The sequence below is a fragment of the Gloeophyllum trabeum genome (assembly GCF_000344685.1).
Source record: "Gloeophyllum trabeum ATCC 11539 unplaced genomic scaffold GLOTRscaffold_00004, whole genome shotgun sequence".
Lineage (NCBI taxonomy): Eukaryota > Fungi > Basidiomycota > Agaricomycetes > Gloeophyllales > Gloeophyllaceae > Gloeophyllum > Gloeophyllum trabeum.
The window spans coordinates 1,875,882-1,893,430 of record NW_006920413.1 but is presented as its reverse complement, the minus strand read 5'-3'; the positions used below and the strand labels follow the sequence as shown (position 1 = coordinate 1,893,430).

Sequence of the window (17,549 nt, the reverse complement as noted above, 5' to 3'; positions counted from 1 at the left end):
GGTCAGCTGTGGCAACGTCGTTTTGCCACACTGGTATTCCTTTCGAAAGACAACATTCCTACCGCACTTGAACAATGATTAAATTGAGATTCCCACATATGGGACTCGGAATAGGCAGTCGATGGCGCACGGGTAAGTGCATTATGATTGGGCTTCCGGGTCCGAAGGCGGCGAAGCCTCTCAGACCGATGAACTTGGACATGACGTTGACGTACCAGCAACGTCTGAGCGCACGTCGCAGGGCGGACTGGAGAGAAATCGCTGGGCATTTCAAGTCCGTATCATTGCCAACTCTAAATAAGTCTCTCCACTTTAAGCATCCACCTCTCAAACCGCCTCTACATTGTAAAGTGAGATCTGAGCCTGCTGCACCGAGGAACAAGTACGCACGTTGCAGAAGGTTGTTGAGCTTAGTCACCCGTGATTGCACGCTCAGGTCTATTGTCTTGTCGCCGAAGTCAACGACAATCCCACCCAAGATACTTGGGTTGACCTAAACGAGATAATTCAGACCTGGATGAAATCAAAAGTGGGCTGTGACGCACCTTATTCGTGATTTTGAGACTCTTGGCCTGCTGAGCTGCCTGCGACTGCTTCAACGTGGACTCGAGCCGGGAAAGGGTCTCCCTCGGAAGGGGGTTCGCTGACGTGACAACCACGGTCAATTCACCCTTATATTGAGCGACCAGCTCGTTGAAGCCCTCAATAACGCCCTGCGTCTCCGCCAACCTCCCGTTCTCCGACAGGACAGAGAAGAGGTTCTTCGTGATATCCGACACGGGCTCCTTCTTAGCACCCGTCCCCTCCGCGCGCGCGTAGAGGGCCGCAAGACCAGCTGTGCGGTCCTTAGCGGAAAGACTGGGGTTGGTGACAAACTGGTTCAGCTCCGGGACCTCCTTGATCGTCGAGGAAATCGCGTTCAGCTCCGTCTGGACCTTGTTAAGGACCTGGGGAGACTTGGAGAGGGCTGCCTTGTAGACCGCCTGGGAGTACTTGAGGGCAATGCCGGAGGCAGCACGACGGCCCAAACCCGTAGCGGCGGCGGCGGGGCGCGCGATGGAGAGTAACATCGTCCCTGAGGATGTTCTGGAGTATTGGCGTGCTTGCTTGCGTTCGTCCCAATATTTCCCGACTACCGTGGCGGACTTGTAATTTCTCGGCCAATGCCGCACTCTACTTGGCATCGTCATTCATCCAAGTATCCTCTGCACAGTACCACTATAATTGCATTCGTACCCCTCGTAAGTGTGTAACGGAACGGTGGGCTGTCGCATTTCAACCATATTTGTTTATTACTCTGGAAAGTAGCCGCATTACCTTCGTCTTGGCTGAGTGGATTAATCCTGCGGTTTGTGGCGGAGGCCCTATGTAGTTTCCAGGATGCCATTTCGCGAATTCGAGGATCCTTCATTCGGTCATAGCAACCACAACTGGCCTTTCGTTCGTTCTGCCCCATGCCGTCGTGATCCTACCGGTGACTTCGGTTCAATCATGCCCGGCGTATCTCCCTCTCTTCCTGTCTCGGTGCCGGCGACACCGATACCCCTCATTTGCTTCACCTCCGTCATCCAGAGTCTCTTCCGTAAGGTACCATCGTCGAGTTCCTGTCAATTATACCACAGCGGAAACCAACCCAAGTACCGGGCCCTCCTGGAAGAATGTAAGTAACTTCGCGAATGCTTCATACACAGACAGATATGATGATGCTTACTGAAGCCTCCGTTGATTCTCCCGAAGGCCCCCTCTTGCATGCGTACTTCAGGATCCGAAGCCCTAACATATATTTAGGATTCCTCTGGTTTCAACCTTCCCACAGCCCTGTGCAGACCTGGTGGAACACGCTCCAATATAGACTTCTGTCTGCGGACCTCCACTAGAAGGTTCTGCCGATGCCAGATTTTTGCCATCCTGACAAGCCAGTTTAGGTCCTGTGTAAGAATAGGCCCTTATCGCGCGACCACATTCGCTATGACATGGTGTCGCTCTGGCATACTTAATAAGCCCCAGTCCGATGCGTGAAACTGTCCACGAGTGCCGTCCCTCTCCGCCATGGCAAGTGTCGAAGGATTGCGACGTATGTCCTCTATCGAGGAACAGTTACCTGCGGGTGGCCGGCTCCTCAGTCCGGTGGATGAGAAGACGTACTATACCAAGACCGACGTCGAGTCCCATAGCGAGGAAACGGACAGCTCGAGCGAGACTGTTCTGGAGGACGAGCGGGACATCGCCACCCATGTCATTTCAGTGGAGGATGACCCGTCGCTTAACCCCTGGACTTTTCGGTCTTTCTTCATCGGCCTCGGACTCTCGTGCTTCGGTGGCGTCCTTGGTGGGTGAAATTTTAGGAACGATGGGCTACTGAATACGTGCTCACAACAGTGTGTTTAGCGGAGATCTATTACTTCAAACCGGTACGGCCAGCGTAATTGTCCGTCCTAGCCTCACTAATATCTGTGATAGCAAACGGTGCTGGTGTCCCTCATGTTCTTGGCTATAATATCATATGTTCTAGGTATAGCTATGGAGACATTCATTCCTACTCGCGGCTGGTTCAGATACCTCAACCCTGTAGGATACCTGTTTTCAGTTATAAACATGCATGCTTACTGACTCGCACCTAAGGGACCGTTCAATAAAAAGGAGAATGCCTTCATTGTGATCATGTCCAGCGCCGCAGCCAACTCTGCCCTTGGTACCGAGGTCCTGGCAGTGCAGCGGCTATACTACAACATTACTCCCAATGCTGCGGCGTCGATTTTCCTGCTTTTCTCGAGCCAGTTAATAGGCTACGGGATTGCGGGCCTAATGAGGCGTACGACCAAGTCCGATCGGGTACCGGAGCAGCGCACTGACGTTATCTCACGCTAGGCATTCTCTTGTATCCCTCGAAGATGCTGTACCCCGGTACATTACCCCTCGTGGCCATGTTCGACGCGTGGTACGAGAAGGGCGCCGCGAATCGGAAGAAACTCAAGCTATTCACTATCGCATTCTTCGTGTAAGTGCCGCAGATTATCCGCATCGAGCTCTGCCTGATCTTTGCATCGTAGGATATTCTTCTGGGAACTTGTGCCAGAATGGATTTTCCCGCTGCTCACTGGCTTCTCCATTTTCTGTCTCGCGGACCAGAATAACGCAGACTTCACACGCATCTTCGGTGGCACCAACGGAAATGAAGGGCTGGGCTTGTTGTCACTTTGCTTGGACTGGCAATACATTTCCGGAGGAGTAAATCCTTTCGCCATTCCTCTCAAGGCTCAGGTAAGTAATCTATTGGTGTATTAGAAGCCCTCGTCTTGACGGAGACTCAGTTTTCAAACTTGCTGGGTTATATTCTTTGCATGTAAGAGTAGTATCATTTTTGAGGTGCCGATATCCTGATCACTGTCATAGGGTCGTCTTCGTCGCTGTGTACTACAAGAACATCTGGAAAGCGCAGAATTTCCCTTTCGTAGGTCATTCATGCATCTTGTTTACCACCTACTGACAATCGGGCCGGGTAGCTGTCGCAAACCCTCTTCTACGAGAACGGCACGGTGTACGATCAGTTGCTCATATTGAATGACAAGTACGAGGTCGACCCCACCCTTCTTGCGGAACAAGGCCTTCCTTACTATGCATCCACGTGGGTTATCCAATTGCTCGGCACCAACCTTGGCCTCGCTGCAACCATCACGCATTTGCTGCTGTGGAACCGCGATGACATGAAAGGTGCCTGGGAGTGGATGCGTCCCAGTGCCATCAGGAAGTGGTGGACCTCGTTCAACTGGAGGTTCTGGCAAGACAAAGGAATCAAGGTAGCGGAAGAAGACCCCGAGACGGACCCGCACTATCGGGAGATGCTCAAGTACCCTGACGCCCCGAATAGTTGGTACTTCTTGACGCTCGTACTCTCATTCATGGTGGCCCTAATTGTCATCTACAAGACGGATTCTACCTTGCCTTGGTGAGTGCTACCCTTGACTTACGATCAACAGCCATTTATATGTGGGATCAGGTGGGGATTCATCATCGCTCTGCTTCTGGCCGCCATCTCTGTCCTTTTCTTCTGTGCGCTGTACGCCATTACAGGTTTCCCTTTTGCCATCCAGCCGTTCGTCCAAATGATCGGCGGCTTCCTACATCCCGGCAAACCGATGGCGAACATGTACTTCGTGTTGTACAGTTACAACTCCGTCTCGCAAGCACAGCTGCTCCTCAGGGATCTTAAGATAGCGCAGTGTATGTGTGCTGTGGACCTCTTCACGCCTCTTCGGAACTCATTGATCTCTGCTTAGACACCAAGCTACCTCCTCGAGCTGCGTTCGTGGCACAGCTCCTAGGCACCTTGATTGGCTCGGTCCTGAATTTTAGTCTGTACTTTCCACTTGCCATTTGGAGAGATACTGATACTTAGACTGCAGTCCTGATGAACTCCATCATCGACAATCAGCGGCCCATCCTTCTCTCGGTTGAGGTCAGTACGCACAGAAGTGGGAGCTCGCCGCGGTCTGACGATCACTTCAGGGTACGAACGTCTGGTCAGGCCAACAGCCGCAGCAGTACAATTCCCAGGCGGTGGCATGGGGAGGCCTGAGCCATCAACTATTTGCTGCAGGCAAGCGCTATCAGTGGGTCGCGTGGGCATACCTGGTCGGTCTGGTCGTTCCTATTCCCTTCTGGTATGTGCACAAGAAATGGCCGAAACTGAGAATGGACTACCTGTACACGCCTGTGATCTGGTGAGCTAGCACCGCTGCAGAGGTGATGCTGGACTGATATTGTTCTAGCTACTATATCGGGTGGCTTTGCGTAGGGATAAACTCGTCGATCCTATCGTACTTTGCGATTGCGTGGTTCTCCCAGTGGTGGCTCCGGACGCGGTACCCTGGCTGGTTCGCGAAGTACAACTATATTCTTGGCGCTGGTGAGTGGTTGAGCTTGAGCCGGGAGAATCGTGCTGGGCGCGGCGCGGATGCGCGAGGCATGGAGCGTTGGCTGCAGTCCCCGCACGACAGCTCCCGGTCAGGAGTAATGTATGTCACTGATGGCTATCCATGGCAGCTCTCGATGGCGGGACGCAGGTGATGGTGAGTGCAGCTGGATCGTGTCGTCAACGTTCCTGGCTGATGGACTGCTGGCTAGGTGTTCATCTTGTCGTTTGCAGTGTTTGGAGCGGCAGGGTCCTCGCACCTGTTCCCGCAGTGGTGGGGCGCGAACCAGAACGGGAACTACGATCGATGCCTGTACATCAACAGCTAGAAACGTTTGTAGACGACCATTGTGGCTTCGCTGTACTTAGCTACTTGGTCTGTAATAAAACGTTTGTCACGAATGATGCTGCGGACGAGGATGGAACCTCGGAAGGCGCGGCGGGGTGAGATTCCCGAGCGCGTCGGCGGGTCGGCTGGAGGGTTCCCACGCTGGGCACAAAGCATGCATAAGACGCAAGGCCCGCTATGTTTGACAGTCAGCTCCATTTCTTGGCTCTCGCTCACCACACCTACGTCGACCTCGCTGCCGCTCCCTATATAACCTCAGCGACGCGCATGACAACGGGCACCCCTGCTCTACCCTCGTCCGCGCTGCTCTTGTCGTCGTCGTCGTCGTTGTGGTCGTCCTTGTTCTAATTACGTTACACGCGAGAACAATAGACTACCCTACCTCGTGAGTCCATTTAACAGCGCACAATGCTCACTGTTTCCATGAGGCTAACCTGTGCGCTATTCACTCTTTTCTTTTATCTACCACCAATAGCTGGCCTAAACCTTCCACATCCCGATATCCATCCTTCCAAACTTTCCGCCTCCCATGCGTTTATCAGTCGCCAGGCTGCGACACTTCGCGACGGCTCTTTTGATCCTTTCGCCTTTCGTCGAGTGTCGCGAAAAGTCTCTATGTGCGTACCAATTCCTACCGGTGAAGCGCGCCTGCTAATGCCTTCCTTCAGTTACCTCTTCCGTGTCGTACTGCTCCCCACCCGAAGCCATTCTCATCTCACAGTTTGATGTCAAATACTTTGCCGACAACTCCTCCGTTTTCTTCAACGTGTCGGCCGCTAGCGTTGTAAGTTTTTGTGCAGCGCGTTTCACCCTGCCCCAGTCTGACAAAGACGCTTCTCAGGAAAAGGACGCGAACGTGACAGCGAACCTCTACTTGAATGTCTACGGCTTGACATGGAACTTCACGATTAACTTATGTGATGTCCTAAGCGGTGCCCTCTGCCCTCTCCCTCAGTACCAACTGAACGGCTCGGAGACCATTCAGTTACCTTCCTCTCTGGACGTGTCGTCCAGAGTTCCGGGAATCGCATACCAGGTTCCCGACCTGGAGGCTTTCGCGCAGCTGAAGCTGAACGAAGTCAGTACCGGCGATCTCAAGGCGTGCGTCCAGTCCACTCTGTCCAATGGATGGTCAACACATCAACCGGGCGTCGAATGGGCAACTGGCGCCGTGGCCATTCTTGCCTTCCTGTCTGCAATCTGGCATTCCATCATCCCCGAATCCCTCGCACCCTTCCGATTCCTAGACTTAATTTATCTCTACCAGGCGATAGCTACTTCTGCGTTCCTGGACCTCAATTATTCATCCCTCTACCGCGCCTTCACACTCAACTTCTCATGGGCGATGGGGCTCTTCCCAATGTCCTTCACTTCATCTATGCAGAACTCTATCAACAATATGCGACACAAGACCGGTGGTCACCTTGCGGACTCCAGTAGCGGGAATGCTGTGAGTCTCGTGAACCGTCGGCTCAGTCCGTATAATCAAGATTACGTGGTTCCGGAAAGTCTCATTGCAAAGGCTGGCGCATTGCCGTCGATGGACTTCGTTAAAGGGTTCATCTTCCCTTCTGCTGCCTCCCCTCGCAACACTTCCGTTCTGGCGACGCGAGACGTCGCCACAGTCACCACTGATTCCGATAATGTTCTGCAAGCGGGCATCCCTATCTACGTCAACTCTGTTGGCATTTCAACAGGCAATGCTTTCATGACCATTTTCCTCGTGGTCCTCATTATGATCGCGATCGCTTCGGCTGCTCTCGCCGTTGGATACGGCTTGGCGCTGTTACTGACGCGTTCTCGGTGGGGCCAACGAGAGAGTGTATTGGAATTCGAGGATCGCTACTCTGCTTTTGCGAGAGCGTGGGGTCTACGACTGGTGAGTTGCGTTCGTCGAGCGTCCCACCGCACCTCACTAACGAGTCAACCAGGCCTTCCTCGCTTTCTCTCCAGTCGTGATCTTCACCTTCTACCAGTGGACCTTGAAAGACTCGTGGCTTGCTGTCCTGCTTTCCGTGATCATGTTCCTCGTCATCGTTGCATATGTGCTGTGGCCCTCCTTCGTCACCCTACGCCTTGCTCGCGACTCATCGCCCTTCGCGCTTTACACGCATACCGATCACCTGCAAGCAAACGGGCCATTGTATGCGCAATACCGCAATCCTCGCTATTACTTCTTCGCTCCTCTGATTGTCGGGGCCTTCCTCAAGGCGCTGTTCGTATCATTCGCGAAGGCGAGCGGCACAACGCAGGTTATCGCGCTCATTATCATCGAGTTTGCTGTCTTTGTCGCCGTTGTGACCCTTAAACCGTTCAGACGTCGGGGCGGCGATTTCCTAGCGGGTTACCTGGCTATTGTACGGCTTATTTGTACGGGGCTCATGGTGTCCTTCATCGAGCGCCTGAACGTCAAGCCCATCCCGCGAACCGTTATTGGCGCTGTGATTGCCGTGATCTGGGCTGTGGCTGTTGTCGTTATGTTCATCAATATTGTGGTGAACCTTGGCCTGTCGAACCTGTGGCGTCGTCACAAGAACTCTGCGCAGTCCTCTATCTTGGAGAAGGGTGAGACTATCGAGAAGAGCCGACGTGGTAGTTGGCGTCAGCTTCCGTCGCCGGAGGATAAGCTTGAAGATCGTGCAGCGCAGGGCCCCTATCCCGAGTTCCAGCGCGAGAACTCTGATTCGACGTTGAATGACTCGTCTCAATCGAGACGTTCGTTGCGGCAATCGACCATCCCCTCCCAATATTCCCATTATTCACCAGAAGGATCGCAGTACTCTACACCATCACGGACTCCCCTTTCTCATCTCGAGCCCTTACCGCCTCACCAAGAGCATTTTTGAAGGACTCATTCATTCTAGACTCGCATCGTTCAGTCGCATCGAAGGATCTTCATTGCATCTAATGTTATCTGCATCTCACTCGATCGTCACAATGCATTTGCCTGGCTTTTCTACATCTGCACTAGTTCTACTGCATCTTTCTGTGTGACCACATTCGTTTTACCGTAGAATATGTATTTTAGGGTTCGGGCTAATTATCAGAATGCCTTTTACGACTATAGATTTTTGCTGTAAAGACCATTATGTATCCTTTAGGGTTTCTGGTTATCGAATGAATGAATGTATCGTGTATCACGGTCTCGATAACAGGACGTGACAAGTGGCCGTGGAATCTGCTCGCGTGACAGCTACGCGTCTGTGGCTGAAGAAGCTGAGCTCGCACCTAACCCCGGCCAATACTGCCGCCACTTGTGACTGAGCCGCTCAAGCGCTCAACGTTCAACCCTTGCGTGTGTGTTTGCGGGCTGGAACAGCACCTGCGGATTGTAGGAGATCGCATCTTACATGCCGTTCCCGGAGTCATCGCCCGGTCCAGGATGGGCTACCCTCCAACCTGGAGAAGGTCCGTGATGCTCAGGCACATGCAGGTTTCGATCTTTGTCCGGACATTGGATTCACACTATTTCTTTAGAGAGCGGTGCTTCGTCTCCCGTGTCCCAGTCGTCGAATGACGAGCTGGAGCCAGAGGATGATGAGTTAGGACACTCAAACACCGCAACGCAGAAACGCAGAGCCCCAGTGGGAGCGTCTCCAAAGGAGAGGAAAAGGCAGAGAGTGCTTGACACGGAGACAAGTGGTGACCTTCCAGCTTACACGTTGAGCGGTCGACCAGTTCCGCGCAAGCGTAAGCAACCTGCTAAGTCCGTTGCGGCAAGTCCGCTCTCGACTGCTCTGCACAGCTCTTCCAAGAACCCTTCTTCTGAGCGACATGAAGCAGTGGCATCGAGAGAGAATGCTGATTCTCCTGACATTCCTGAGCTTTCGACGTTACTATCTCGAGCACGGGGCAGCCAGCGACGACCGTCCAATGGACTTACGTCGTCACCGACGAGGGACAACCGTGCAAGAGCATCACCCGCGTCACAATATAAGCCAGAGTCTCGTCTCCCCAGAGATCCTCAGCTTTTTTCGGCGTTTTTCACCCCGAGAGATAAGGGAAAAGGTTTGACTTTAGTCCCGGGGAGAGTGAGAATTCCTGACGTCGTCGTACAGACAAATCCAAGCCCCAGAGTTCGCCTCAAACAGCACCTCCCGCTTTTCGATGTCAGTGTCTCGACTAGGAGACTCACATTCATCTCATTCCATTCCATTTCCGCATACACAGGGCCTAAACATAGGAAAAGCACCTCGTCCAGCACTAATGGAGCTGACTTCATCGATCTGGCACCCTCACATCCTCGCCTATCGTTCTCGCAAACGGGTCGCAAGACTGATCCCATTGAGCTCCAGTCCGACAGCGAGAACGAGCAAGACACGCCCTCGGTTGTGCGAGTCAAACCACCTTCCTCTACACCTGCAATTCGTCAAGACACCGATGTTATTGACCTTTGTAGTGATGATGAGGAAGGTCGAGAGGATCACTTGGCTCTCCAGCAGCCTATTACATCTAGCCCCGCTGCAATGTCGCCGCCTGCCTTCCCTGCCATAAATAATCCCGAGCGAAATGCAGAGATAGAAGATGCTACAATTGGTGAGGATAACATTGCTCAGGAAGCCCATGAACCCGTAAGCCGGCCCATCTAACCGTGGTGCACTTTGGATAACTGTATTCCTTCAGATGCCGGACCCCGTCTTCGATAACGACGACGCTCTTCGCATGAACGAGTCGCCGGGTCCGGATCTCGGAGATGAAGACCCATTAGACTTAGCACAAACTGTCGGGACTGATGCGGACCCTCCAGAGGCGTCAAATGACAGGCTCGCCGGTCCTGAAGATAGTGCGGTTCAACATCAAACGGAAAACTCACCTGTTGACATTCAGGGCTTACAGCACTTCTCTCGGGAGCCAAATTCGGGCCAAGCCGTATTGTCCACAGGACATGATGCCGGTGATCTTGATGACAACTCCCCGGACTCCTCTACTGCACTTCCGGAGGAGCTGAACACGTGTCCCATCGAGTCTCTTCGCACAACAGCAAGCAACCTTACTAGCGACTCTCCTTCACAAAGTCCATCTTTAGCAGAGCGCTCGCCTTCTGCATCCGCCAAACCATCCAATAAAGCCGTCTATAAGGGCTCCAAATATTCCCGCGAGACAGGTCTATGGGCACGCTTTTATCGTCGAAGGTCTAGTCAACAAACCAGCCGTGGCTCGCTCTCTCAAGCAGAACCGTTTCTCTCTCAACAGCCCTCCGCAAGCTCTAACCAACTGGGGAACGAGACCCCTCCACCTCGTAGCCCTCCGCCGGCGGATATCCTTGAGCCCACATCGCCTAGTCAAGGGTATGAGTTGTCTGATTCAAGTGAAGGCAGAGTGGAAGACCTACTGGAGCCTGGCCAATATGTGTCGCGCGGTGAAGTGGAGCACGGTATTCAGCCGAGCAATGACGATTGTCCTACTCCTCAAGCCACAGCTGAAATGTCGGGAGACAAGGACTCTGGTCCATCACAGGTGAGTGCGCCGCGGCATAGCCGACATTTACATCTCTGACCATTACTCGCTGTATAAGGATAAAGATCCCGTATCTCCTTCCAGCGAGGACCCCTTGCCATTTGTGCGACCTGAACTGGGAGTTACGTTTGTTGCAGCGGGTCCACTACCGCGACCCTATTCCGGTGACGAAATATATCCTACTTCGGCGACGCTCTTCCCCCACAACCAAGAGGAGCAGCAGGTTATTGATCTAACGATCGACTCCGAGGACGAAAACATAAGTGACTCGGAAGCAATTTTGGCTGAAGCATTACGATTGAGAGCAGTGCTCCCTAACTATGAGAGTGACTTGACTGGTCTGTCCCTCTCATGAGTATTCTCTATTTATGCTAATGTGACCTTGCGTGCACGCAGGGGAAAGCGAGGATACCTACGATGCAGAGCACGCGCTTCCGTTCACTACGGCCGTTACTTCTTCTGAAGGGAGTCCTCTTATGCTTGTGCAACGTCCAATTACCCCTGAAGAAATGTCGGAGATGCGTAATGAGTTATTAGGTCCTTCTAGGCGCGGAGCTAGGCTTCGTGTTCCCTCTACGGTAGATCCTGTGATGAATGAGAGCTCGCATGTACCTGCGAGACTCTCCATGCCACAGCCGTCTTCATCGCAGCATCTGTTTCCCAGCGTACCTGAAGCGATTAGCGCAAGTTCTGAGAAACCCTTCGCCGATAAAGCTGGCTCAGAGCACCCTGTGAGTCTTCCACACTTGTCACAGCAAAGCAGATTATCCTCATTCCTGCGAGAGAAGGCTCTAGGTTTTTTTGAGGGAGATGCAGTGGACGGTCATGCAGTGAGCTTGCCCATCTCTCGCGCTCGTAGTCCAGAAGTCTAAGTCCCTCCCCAGTCGGATACAGCGTCTTCGGACGAGGAGATGCCGCTTTCTCGTCGTGCACAACGCTTCTATTCGCCCGTCTCTTCCCAAGGAGACGCGATGGACCTCGGATATCCCGATTCTTACCAGGCAAGCTTCCGTTTATCACCGAGGGCATGCTGAGCCACTAACGAGCACTGAATGCGTTGCAGGAGTTGGACGGCGAAACGACTAATCGGCCGCGTGCACGGCTGAGATCTCGAGGCTCACGTTCTGTGCGCTCGTCTCGTCCATCTTCGGCTTCTCACTCGTCCCCAGAAACGGAAGGCTCACAATCAAGCCTCCCAATGGATATAATAGATGCCAACTTGGATGAGCTGACCTCTAGACCGGGTCGAATCCGTGCAAGGGGCCGTAGTCAAGCATCGGAAGAGATTACGTCAGGGATCAGAGATATCTCATTGGATACAGCAGCCCTCGAGAAGGAGATTGTCCCAACTTGTCATAGGGCTGAAGACCTTCCTCATTTACTTCAAGACCATATGAACTCACTCCCGTCAAGCTATCTTAAATCTGACTTCGCCAGGGTCATATTCGAAGCCACAATGAGCGAGAGCACTGCTGAAGACGAGCCGGATGCTCCTGTGATCCGCATATACAACCCTATAGACGGTGATGACGAAGTTACGCCTCCATGGGAATTTCACTATTCCAATTACATGTGGCATGGCAAAGGTGTTCCCGGACCGGATCATTCAAGGTTGCGAGGATGTGGCTGCAAAGGACCGTGCGACCCGAAATCCAAGACATGCTCCTGTTTGCGCCGACAGGAGAAATACACCGAGGGCGTAAAGGGTTTCCTGTATGATGAGAAAGGTCGGCTGAAACGGTCAATGATGGATTACCCCATCTTTGAATGCAATGATCTCTGTGGTTGCTCGGACGAGTGTAGAAATCGGGTAAGTAGAACCAATCCTCAGTGAAAGCCATTACTGCAGTGATCTGCAGGTTGTTCAACATGGACGAGCCTGTGCGATCAATATTGTGAAGACAAAGTCCAAGGGATGGGGTATGACTATAGCTAATATTCTTGGAGTTTTGTATTCCACTAAGCCATCTTTGCAGGAGTATTTGCCGGCGATAAGCGAATTCCCTGCGGCACCTATATCGGCATTTATGCTGGGGAATTGCTTACTGATGCAGAGGGTGAACAGAGAGGCCTGTACGTTATCCTCCTTGCATACGCCCGGAGTGCCTGAAATGACTGCAAGTACAGCAAATACAACAAATTCGGCAGAACATACCTTTTTGATATCGATTTCTGGTACATACGGAAGGAAGTCGAAGACTGGGAAGTCACGTATACGGTAGACGCCTACCATGCTGGGAATGTACGTGCTCTGATACCTTGCCGAAGTTGTGCCATACTGACGACAAATCCATAGTTCACGCGATTTTTGGTATGCCTCCGTTTATCGCGGTTTGCTGCAAATCGGTGATCACAGCACTTCTTAGAACCATAGCTGCGATCCAAACTGCTCTCTGGTCCCTTGCTACATCAACGAGGGAAATATTGAAAAGCCTCTGCTGACAGTTTTTACCCGAAGAGACGTTGAAGCATACGAAGAATTGTGTTTTTCCTACACTGGGCCTCCTGATGAAGATGAGGTACGTGTTTTAATCCATGCGCTCTGAACGGTTTACGCATAATGAGTGCAGGAAGAGGCAACGGGCCCTTCGATGCCGGACCATGACGATGCGATCTATGTCCCGTGCAAATGTGGTGCCCGGAACTGCAAAGGCAGAATGTTTTAGTGCACGACTGACTAGTGACCAGTCTCGCTCGCATTTCCCCCAATCCATAGTCACAAGAAAGCGACCGGATTATATTTGTTTCTACGATACGCTGTCGTCGAGTGGACATGAAGTGCTAGCTGTATTTTTAGAACATATGGACTTGCCCCTGACGCGGGGCGATGACAGCCACTACTTTGCTGTCGACGTCGAAGAGATCACCACCTTGTCTAGCAACCAGTTCAGCTGCCTGTTCAACTTCCACCCTCCCGCCAAGTAGTATTTCAATATTTGTGGACCCGAGGGCAACCGCTTGTGCTTTGGTGATGTCGCCACCCGTCTCCAAGGCAGCCTGCAGTCATCGAATATGCGTGACCTAAACCTACCGCGCGTACTCCATAAATCCACTTACCCATGCAATGTCGAAAGCCAAGTTGCGGGCGCTCCATTTCTCCTGGACGTATTGTCAGTAAAGATGAGAACTACCCCTACTCTCTGATGCTTACCTCGATCCCTAATCCAACTGTGACATTGTGTTTGAGTAGCAGCGATACTGCACTATCCCGCGTCAAGGGCGGCCCTGGAAGACTATCGCGGCATTAAAAGAAGTACCCAGAAGTGTCTGAGACTTACACCCGTCTAGACTCCCATACAGCAGGGAAAGGCCTTGAAGGGTTCACTATGATCCCAATGTTGGCACGTGCGATCTCTGCAGCAAGCAAGTGGGCCTCAGTAGCTCCGGTAATAGTCATCTTGAGATTGACGCTATTGGTTTCCTCGATCTCCCTCTTAAGGAGAATCAATGTTGCAATCACATCTGCACTATGAGCTTCCACTACGAGAGTTATCCTCCCCTGTTCATGAAGTCTGTCAGGTGACAGACACGCAATGGCCATAGGACGACCTACCTGCGCCACTTTCTCGAACCAACGCCCAGCGTCCCCCTTCGGTAGGTCTAAGAGCAGACGCCGCAATGCAGCTATCTGGGTGCTTATACTAGGCGTGCCACCAGAGTATCGGATAGAGACGTGCAGAGCGGTCACCTCCTGAATAACGGCACCTTCTTCTAGCCTATGTGCTGCTCCCGTGGAGAAGCTGACTCCAAGTCCCGAGATGAATCCAGCAGTAACGGGAGCAGTGATGGCTTTAGTTACGCCGAATCGATATGCCAGACTGGAAAATTACATAGATCAGCACGCGGCTGAAAGCAGTAGATATAACTCACAGGGCATCCCTACTTGCAAACTCCAATCCATCGGCAGCGCGCACGACTGCGACGTCGCCTCCGAGAATCTTAGGCACAAGGCTCTCGAGAGGGTCTGTGACCCAGCCATCCGCGGTCGAAGTTTCCCCCTCCATGTGTACCAGGCCCAAAGGCGACCCGAACGTTACCAGTCCGCTGCAGAGCGTAATTCAGTAGCCACCCTAACGCCACCCTAAGGGACCACCTACGGGGACAGCGAACCACCTTTCAGATCTATCAACTCCGGTTCCTCGGCTAGTTCCAACAGCACGCAGGACGCAGACGTGCCCACACAGGTAATCTTTCCTTCTTCGACAACGACAACACCAGACTCTTGCAGCTGAGCATGATGCACCTCCTCACCACGCGGTAGGAACACACTGCTGACGTTAGCAAAGAGCACCACTCTCGAAGATGCAGGTTTAGGAGCCAGAGGGGGCAAACCCTCGTACTGCACAGCATCCGCGGCTTCCTTGTCAAAGTTGGGTACCTTGGGTGTGTGCTGGAAGTTCTTAGGCTTCTTTACGATGTGAGGAGACTCGATCTGAGGTATGCCATCAATGAATACTTGGGTAGGCGTGGCACCGAGTGCCAGAGGATGGCTATGAGTAGAAGGGTCAAGACGTGTACAATATCATCAAAGTGACTGCAACCCATCACTGCATACCTATCCCAGATGACAAGATCTAATACAAAGTCGTTTCGTTAGACACGAAGAAACGAGGGTGAACACGTATCATACCAGCATCCCAGCCTTCGCAAGATAGTGAGATGTGCATCATAAAGCAAACGAAGGCATTGACGCACCTCCTTTGATGTACCCAATCCTATGATCCAATCCCAGAACCTTGGCGGATGTGCTAGTAACCGCGGCAATAGCCAGGTTCTCGGGGAGACCATAGTAAAAGGCTTGCTGGGCTTCGTACAGCAGGTACCTCGAGTTCAAGACGGGATGGTCGCTCTGTATCCAATACCTCAGACTCATTTTCACGGGCAGACCGCGCCGGAATCACCTTCATCACGACATCCAGGTCATTCTCCGCGAGAATGCGTGCAGCGAATTCGGAGCCGCGATATGCTTCTCGCTTGTATCTAGTTACTATGCCTCAGGAGAGATCAGGGGGCCGAAGATTACGGCCATCTACCTTGAGTTTGTCGCGAAAAGGGCGACGGCAGGTGTGTGGCCTGTCCAACAAGGTTGCACTATGAGACGACATGACGACGGTGGTGGTATCAGACACACCGTAGGCTCGCTTCAAGACATCCGGTACGAGGTATGCCTCACTCGCATGATGGAAGGCCGAGATGGGAAACTCAAACTCGTTCGAGAGCTATCGGACATTCCGTCGCAAAGCCTCTCTCAGATAACAAAATGGGTATGGAGCATACCCTGACTATATCATCCAAGTCGACGGCCTCGTAACAATGGGTTTGCACCTGGAGAGATTGATCGGTAAAGTTTCTGCAGGTACAATCCGTCCCACATCACCTTCACTTTACCTCGGAGTGTAGCAACCAGGGCCTCCCATTGTAAATCTTCGGGATATTCCCCGAGATCCTCCCATTGGCCGTTGAGAGCTCGCGAGCAGTAGGCATCCTGAGCTTGCTTAATCTGTCTAGCTTTGTTGTAGCTGTGTTATAAGTAGGGGGGGGGGGTTATACCGAATTGCATTCATATGAGCGCAAAGGGGGACTGACGCTTCGCGGAAAGCCCAGACGGTATCCATGCGGGTCTGGCCATATACTCTGCCTTAGACGGAAGGGTGTATCGTCTCAATAATGCAAAATATGCGCGCATATAGCACAGCTACTGACTGGGGTTCTCGCCTACGCCGGGTGTTAGGATGCAGCGCATCAGCCAAAATGATACTACGACGACTACGTACCGCATGCATGTCTGGAGGCAACCTCACAGACATCGATATCAGTGCAAATGGACCGAGCATGATTTCTCACTTCATATATCGCCATCTGGGCGGTCCGTGCCCACCCACGACTTCATATGGCGGCTCAAGTAACATCGAAGTTGGGGACCTTTCGGCTGTCCTACGCAGCTTTATAGCAAACGCTTGGCCGCCTACATAGGTGAAGCAAGCGATTCGACTCAGACGACCATCACATTTAGAGAAAGTGTATGTACCGATAGCATTGGCAGATCCAGGAAGTACGAGCGAGGTCGTCACTCCACCAGCAATAGACAAGGCATACGAATCGTCATGTGTGTTCAGACCGTCAAGCGATCGGAGCCAAGGGAGGATAGGGCCCTTGGGAGAGTTGTCGTCGCCGCTCGCACCTTCAAGTTCCGGAGAGGATGCGTCGCCAATGTGCGAGTGTACATCCACAATGCCCGGGGTAACGAAGCGGTCTTCAGCGTCGTATACCAACAAGTGATGCTTATACTTGGCCAAGGTTCCTCTGGAAATACGGCCTACCTCCTGTATCATTCCCTTGTCGAGGAGGATCCCTCCTCTGACGACTTCCGTGCCGTTGTGCGCCCCTGTCCATATCCGAGCGTTCTTGATCAATACGGGCTTAGTACCGGGGGCGAACCTGTCCGAATATCTTCTCTTGTGAAAGTCGGCTGGAGGACCGGGCGGCAAGTCATTTGCGAGGCATTTGGCAATGGTTGCGGATGCATGCGCCGGCACACGTCGTCGCTGCCAGAGGGGTCCCTGAGTCTGTACGAACAGGAGAAGGCCCGCAAGTAGACCAAGGGCAGCCCAGACCGTGCGCAGGACTTGTTTTGAGTGATTAGGAACCTCGAGCATTGCGAGGCCCTTCATCGCTGGAGACGACACGCAACGAATGGGAGAGGGCCGTATACTTACCCTCAGCGAGCAGCTGCAACGCGTCTAAGGCTGCAGGCGTGCGTCAAGCTCGAGATAAGTCTGCCACGACGTATGTAATATGTATGTTTTTCCCACGATTCCTGATCGACCAAGC

General features: G+C 52.6%; 6 protein-coding genes across 6 annotated transcripts; 4 read left to right on the top strand and 2 right to left on the bottom strand.

Moving 5' to 3' along the window:
* Positions 1 to 64: 64 nt before the first annotated feature.
* GLOTRDRAFT_137737 (F1 complex, OSCP/delta subunit of ATPase) lies at positions 65 to 1,109 on the bottom strand. Its single transcript, XM_007866318.1, has 3 exons — positions 546 to 1,109; positions 391 to 493; positions 65 to 338 (listed from the first exon to the last, which is right to left on the bottom strand). The coding sequence occupies exons 1-3, from the start codon at positions 1,068 to 1,070 to the stop codon at positions 328 to 330; spliced, it is 639 nt and encodes a 212-aa protein (XP_007864509.1). The 5' UTR covers positions 1,071 to 1,109; the 3' UTR covers positions 65 to 327.
* A 940-nt stretch (positions 1,110 to 2,049) lies between these two features.
* GLOTRDRAFT_115351 (OPT oligopeptide transporter) lies at positions 2,050 to 5,241 on the top strand (the record flags this gene model as incomplete). Its single annotated transcript, XM_007866317.1, has 17 exons — positions 2,050 to 2,141; positions 2,175 to 2,329; positions 2,389 to 2,411; positions 2,461 to 2,568; positions 2,623 to 2,812; positions 2,869 to 2,998; positions 3,051 to 3,261; positions 3,306 to 3,343; positions 3,394 to 3,451; positions 3,504 to 3,946; positions 3,998 to 4,221; positions 4,278 to 4,352; positions 4,404 to 4,456; positions 4,507 to 4,721; positions 4,770 to 4,906; positions 5,044 to 5,069; positions 5,125 to 5,241. 17 exons carry the CDS (start codon positions 2,050 to 2,052, stop codon positions 5,239 to 5,241), a joined length of 2,295 nt encoding a protein of 764 aa, XP_007864508.1.
* A 229-nt stretch (positions 5,242 to 5,470) lies between these two features.
* Positions 5,471 to 8,383, top strand: GLOTRDRAFT_58724 (TRP-domain-containing protein). Its single transcript, XM_007866316.1, has 5 exons — positions 5,471 to 5,646; positions 5,737 to 5,878; positions 5,930 to 6,045; positions 6,103 to 7,140; positions 7,193 to 8,383. Exons 2-5 carry the CDS (start codon positions 5,791 to 5,793, stop codon positions 8,105 to 8,107), a joined length of 2,157 nt encoding a protein of 718 aa, XP_007864507.1. The 5' UTR covers positions 5,471 to 5,646; positions 5,737 to 5,790; the 3' UTR covers positions 8,108 to 8,383.
* A 228-nt stretch (positions 8,384 to 8,611) lies between these two features.
* Positions 8,612 to 11,978, top strand: GLOTRDRAFT_137734 (uncharacterized protein; the record flags this gene model as incomplete). The annotated part of the gene is made up of 10 exons (XM_007866315.1): positions 8,612 to 8,669; positions 8,739 to 9,269; positions 9,320 to 9,370; positions 9,432 to 9,832; positions 9,885 to 10,718; positions 10,777 to 11,056; positions 11,115 to 11,449; positions 11,507 to 11,548; positions 11,603 to 11,729; positions 11,782 to 11,978. 10 exons carry the CDS (start codon positions 8,612 to 8,614, stop codon positions 11,802 to 11,804), a joined length of 2,682 nt encoding a protein of 893 aa, XP_007864506.1. The 3' UTR covers positions 11,805 to 11,978.
* Positions 11,979 to 12,849: 871 nt separating this feature from the next.
* On the top strand, positions 12,850 to 13,384 carry GLOTRDRAFT_39199 (SET domain-containing protein; the record flags this gene model as incomplete). Its single annotated transcript, XM_007865802.1, has 4 exons — positions 12,850 to 12,960; positions 13,015 to 13,029; positions 13,085 to 13,241; positions 13,284 to 13,384. Coding segments are annotated over 4 exons (384 nt in total), but the record flags the coding sequence as incomplete, so codon positions are not given.
* Positions 13,385 to 13,434: 50 nt separating this feature from the next.
* GLOTRDRAFT_127746 (uncharacterized protein) lies at positions 13,435 to 17,389 on the bottom strand (the record flags this gene model as incomplete). Its single annotated transcript, XM_007866541.1, has 21 exons — positions 13,435 to 13,475; positions 13,538 to 13,715; positions 13,776 to 13,817; positions 13,870 to 13,951; positions 13,997 to 14,217; positions 14,272 to 14,536; positions 14,589 to 14,762; positions 14,816 to 15,208; positions 15,274 to 15,292; positions 15,349 to 15,360; positions 15,414 to 15,567; positions 15,620 to 15,698; positions 15,752 to 15,791; positions 15,850 to 15,937; positions 15,996 to 16,043; positions 16,096 to 16,237; positions 16,305 to 16,356; positions 16,422 to 16,433; positions 16,493 to 16,503; positions 16,563 to 16,683; positions 16,747 to 17,389. The coding sequence occupies 21 exons, from the start codon at positions 17,387 to 17,389 to the stop codon at positions 13,435 to 13,437; spliced, it is 2,817 nt and encodes a 938-aa protein (XP_007864732.1).
* Between the last annotated feature and the right edge of the window lie 160 nt (positions 17,390 to 17,549).

Coding starts and splice junctions, on each gene's coding strand:
- GLOTRDRAFT_137737 (XM_007866318.1), bottom strand. CDS start 1,070: ATGTTACTCTCCATCGCGCGCCCCGCCGCCGCCGCTACGGGTTTGGGC. Junction 494..545: donor GTCTCAAAATCACGAATAAG/GTGCGTCACAGC, acceptor TATCTCGTTTAG/GTCAACCCAAGTATCTTGGG.
- GLOTRDRAFT_58724 (XM_007866316.1), top strand. CDS start 5,791: ATGCGTTTATCAGTCGCCAGGCTGCGACACTTCGCGACGGCTCTTTTG. Junction 5,879..5,929: donor GTGTCGCGAAAAGTCTCTAT/GTGCGTACCAAT, acceptor GCCTTCCTTCAG/TTACCTCTTCCGTGTCGTAC. Junction 7,141..7,192: donor GAGCGTGGGGTCTACGACTG/GTGAGTTGCGTT, acceptor CGAGTCAACCAG/GCCTTCCTCGCTTTCTCTCC.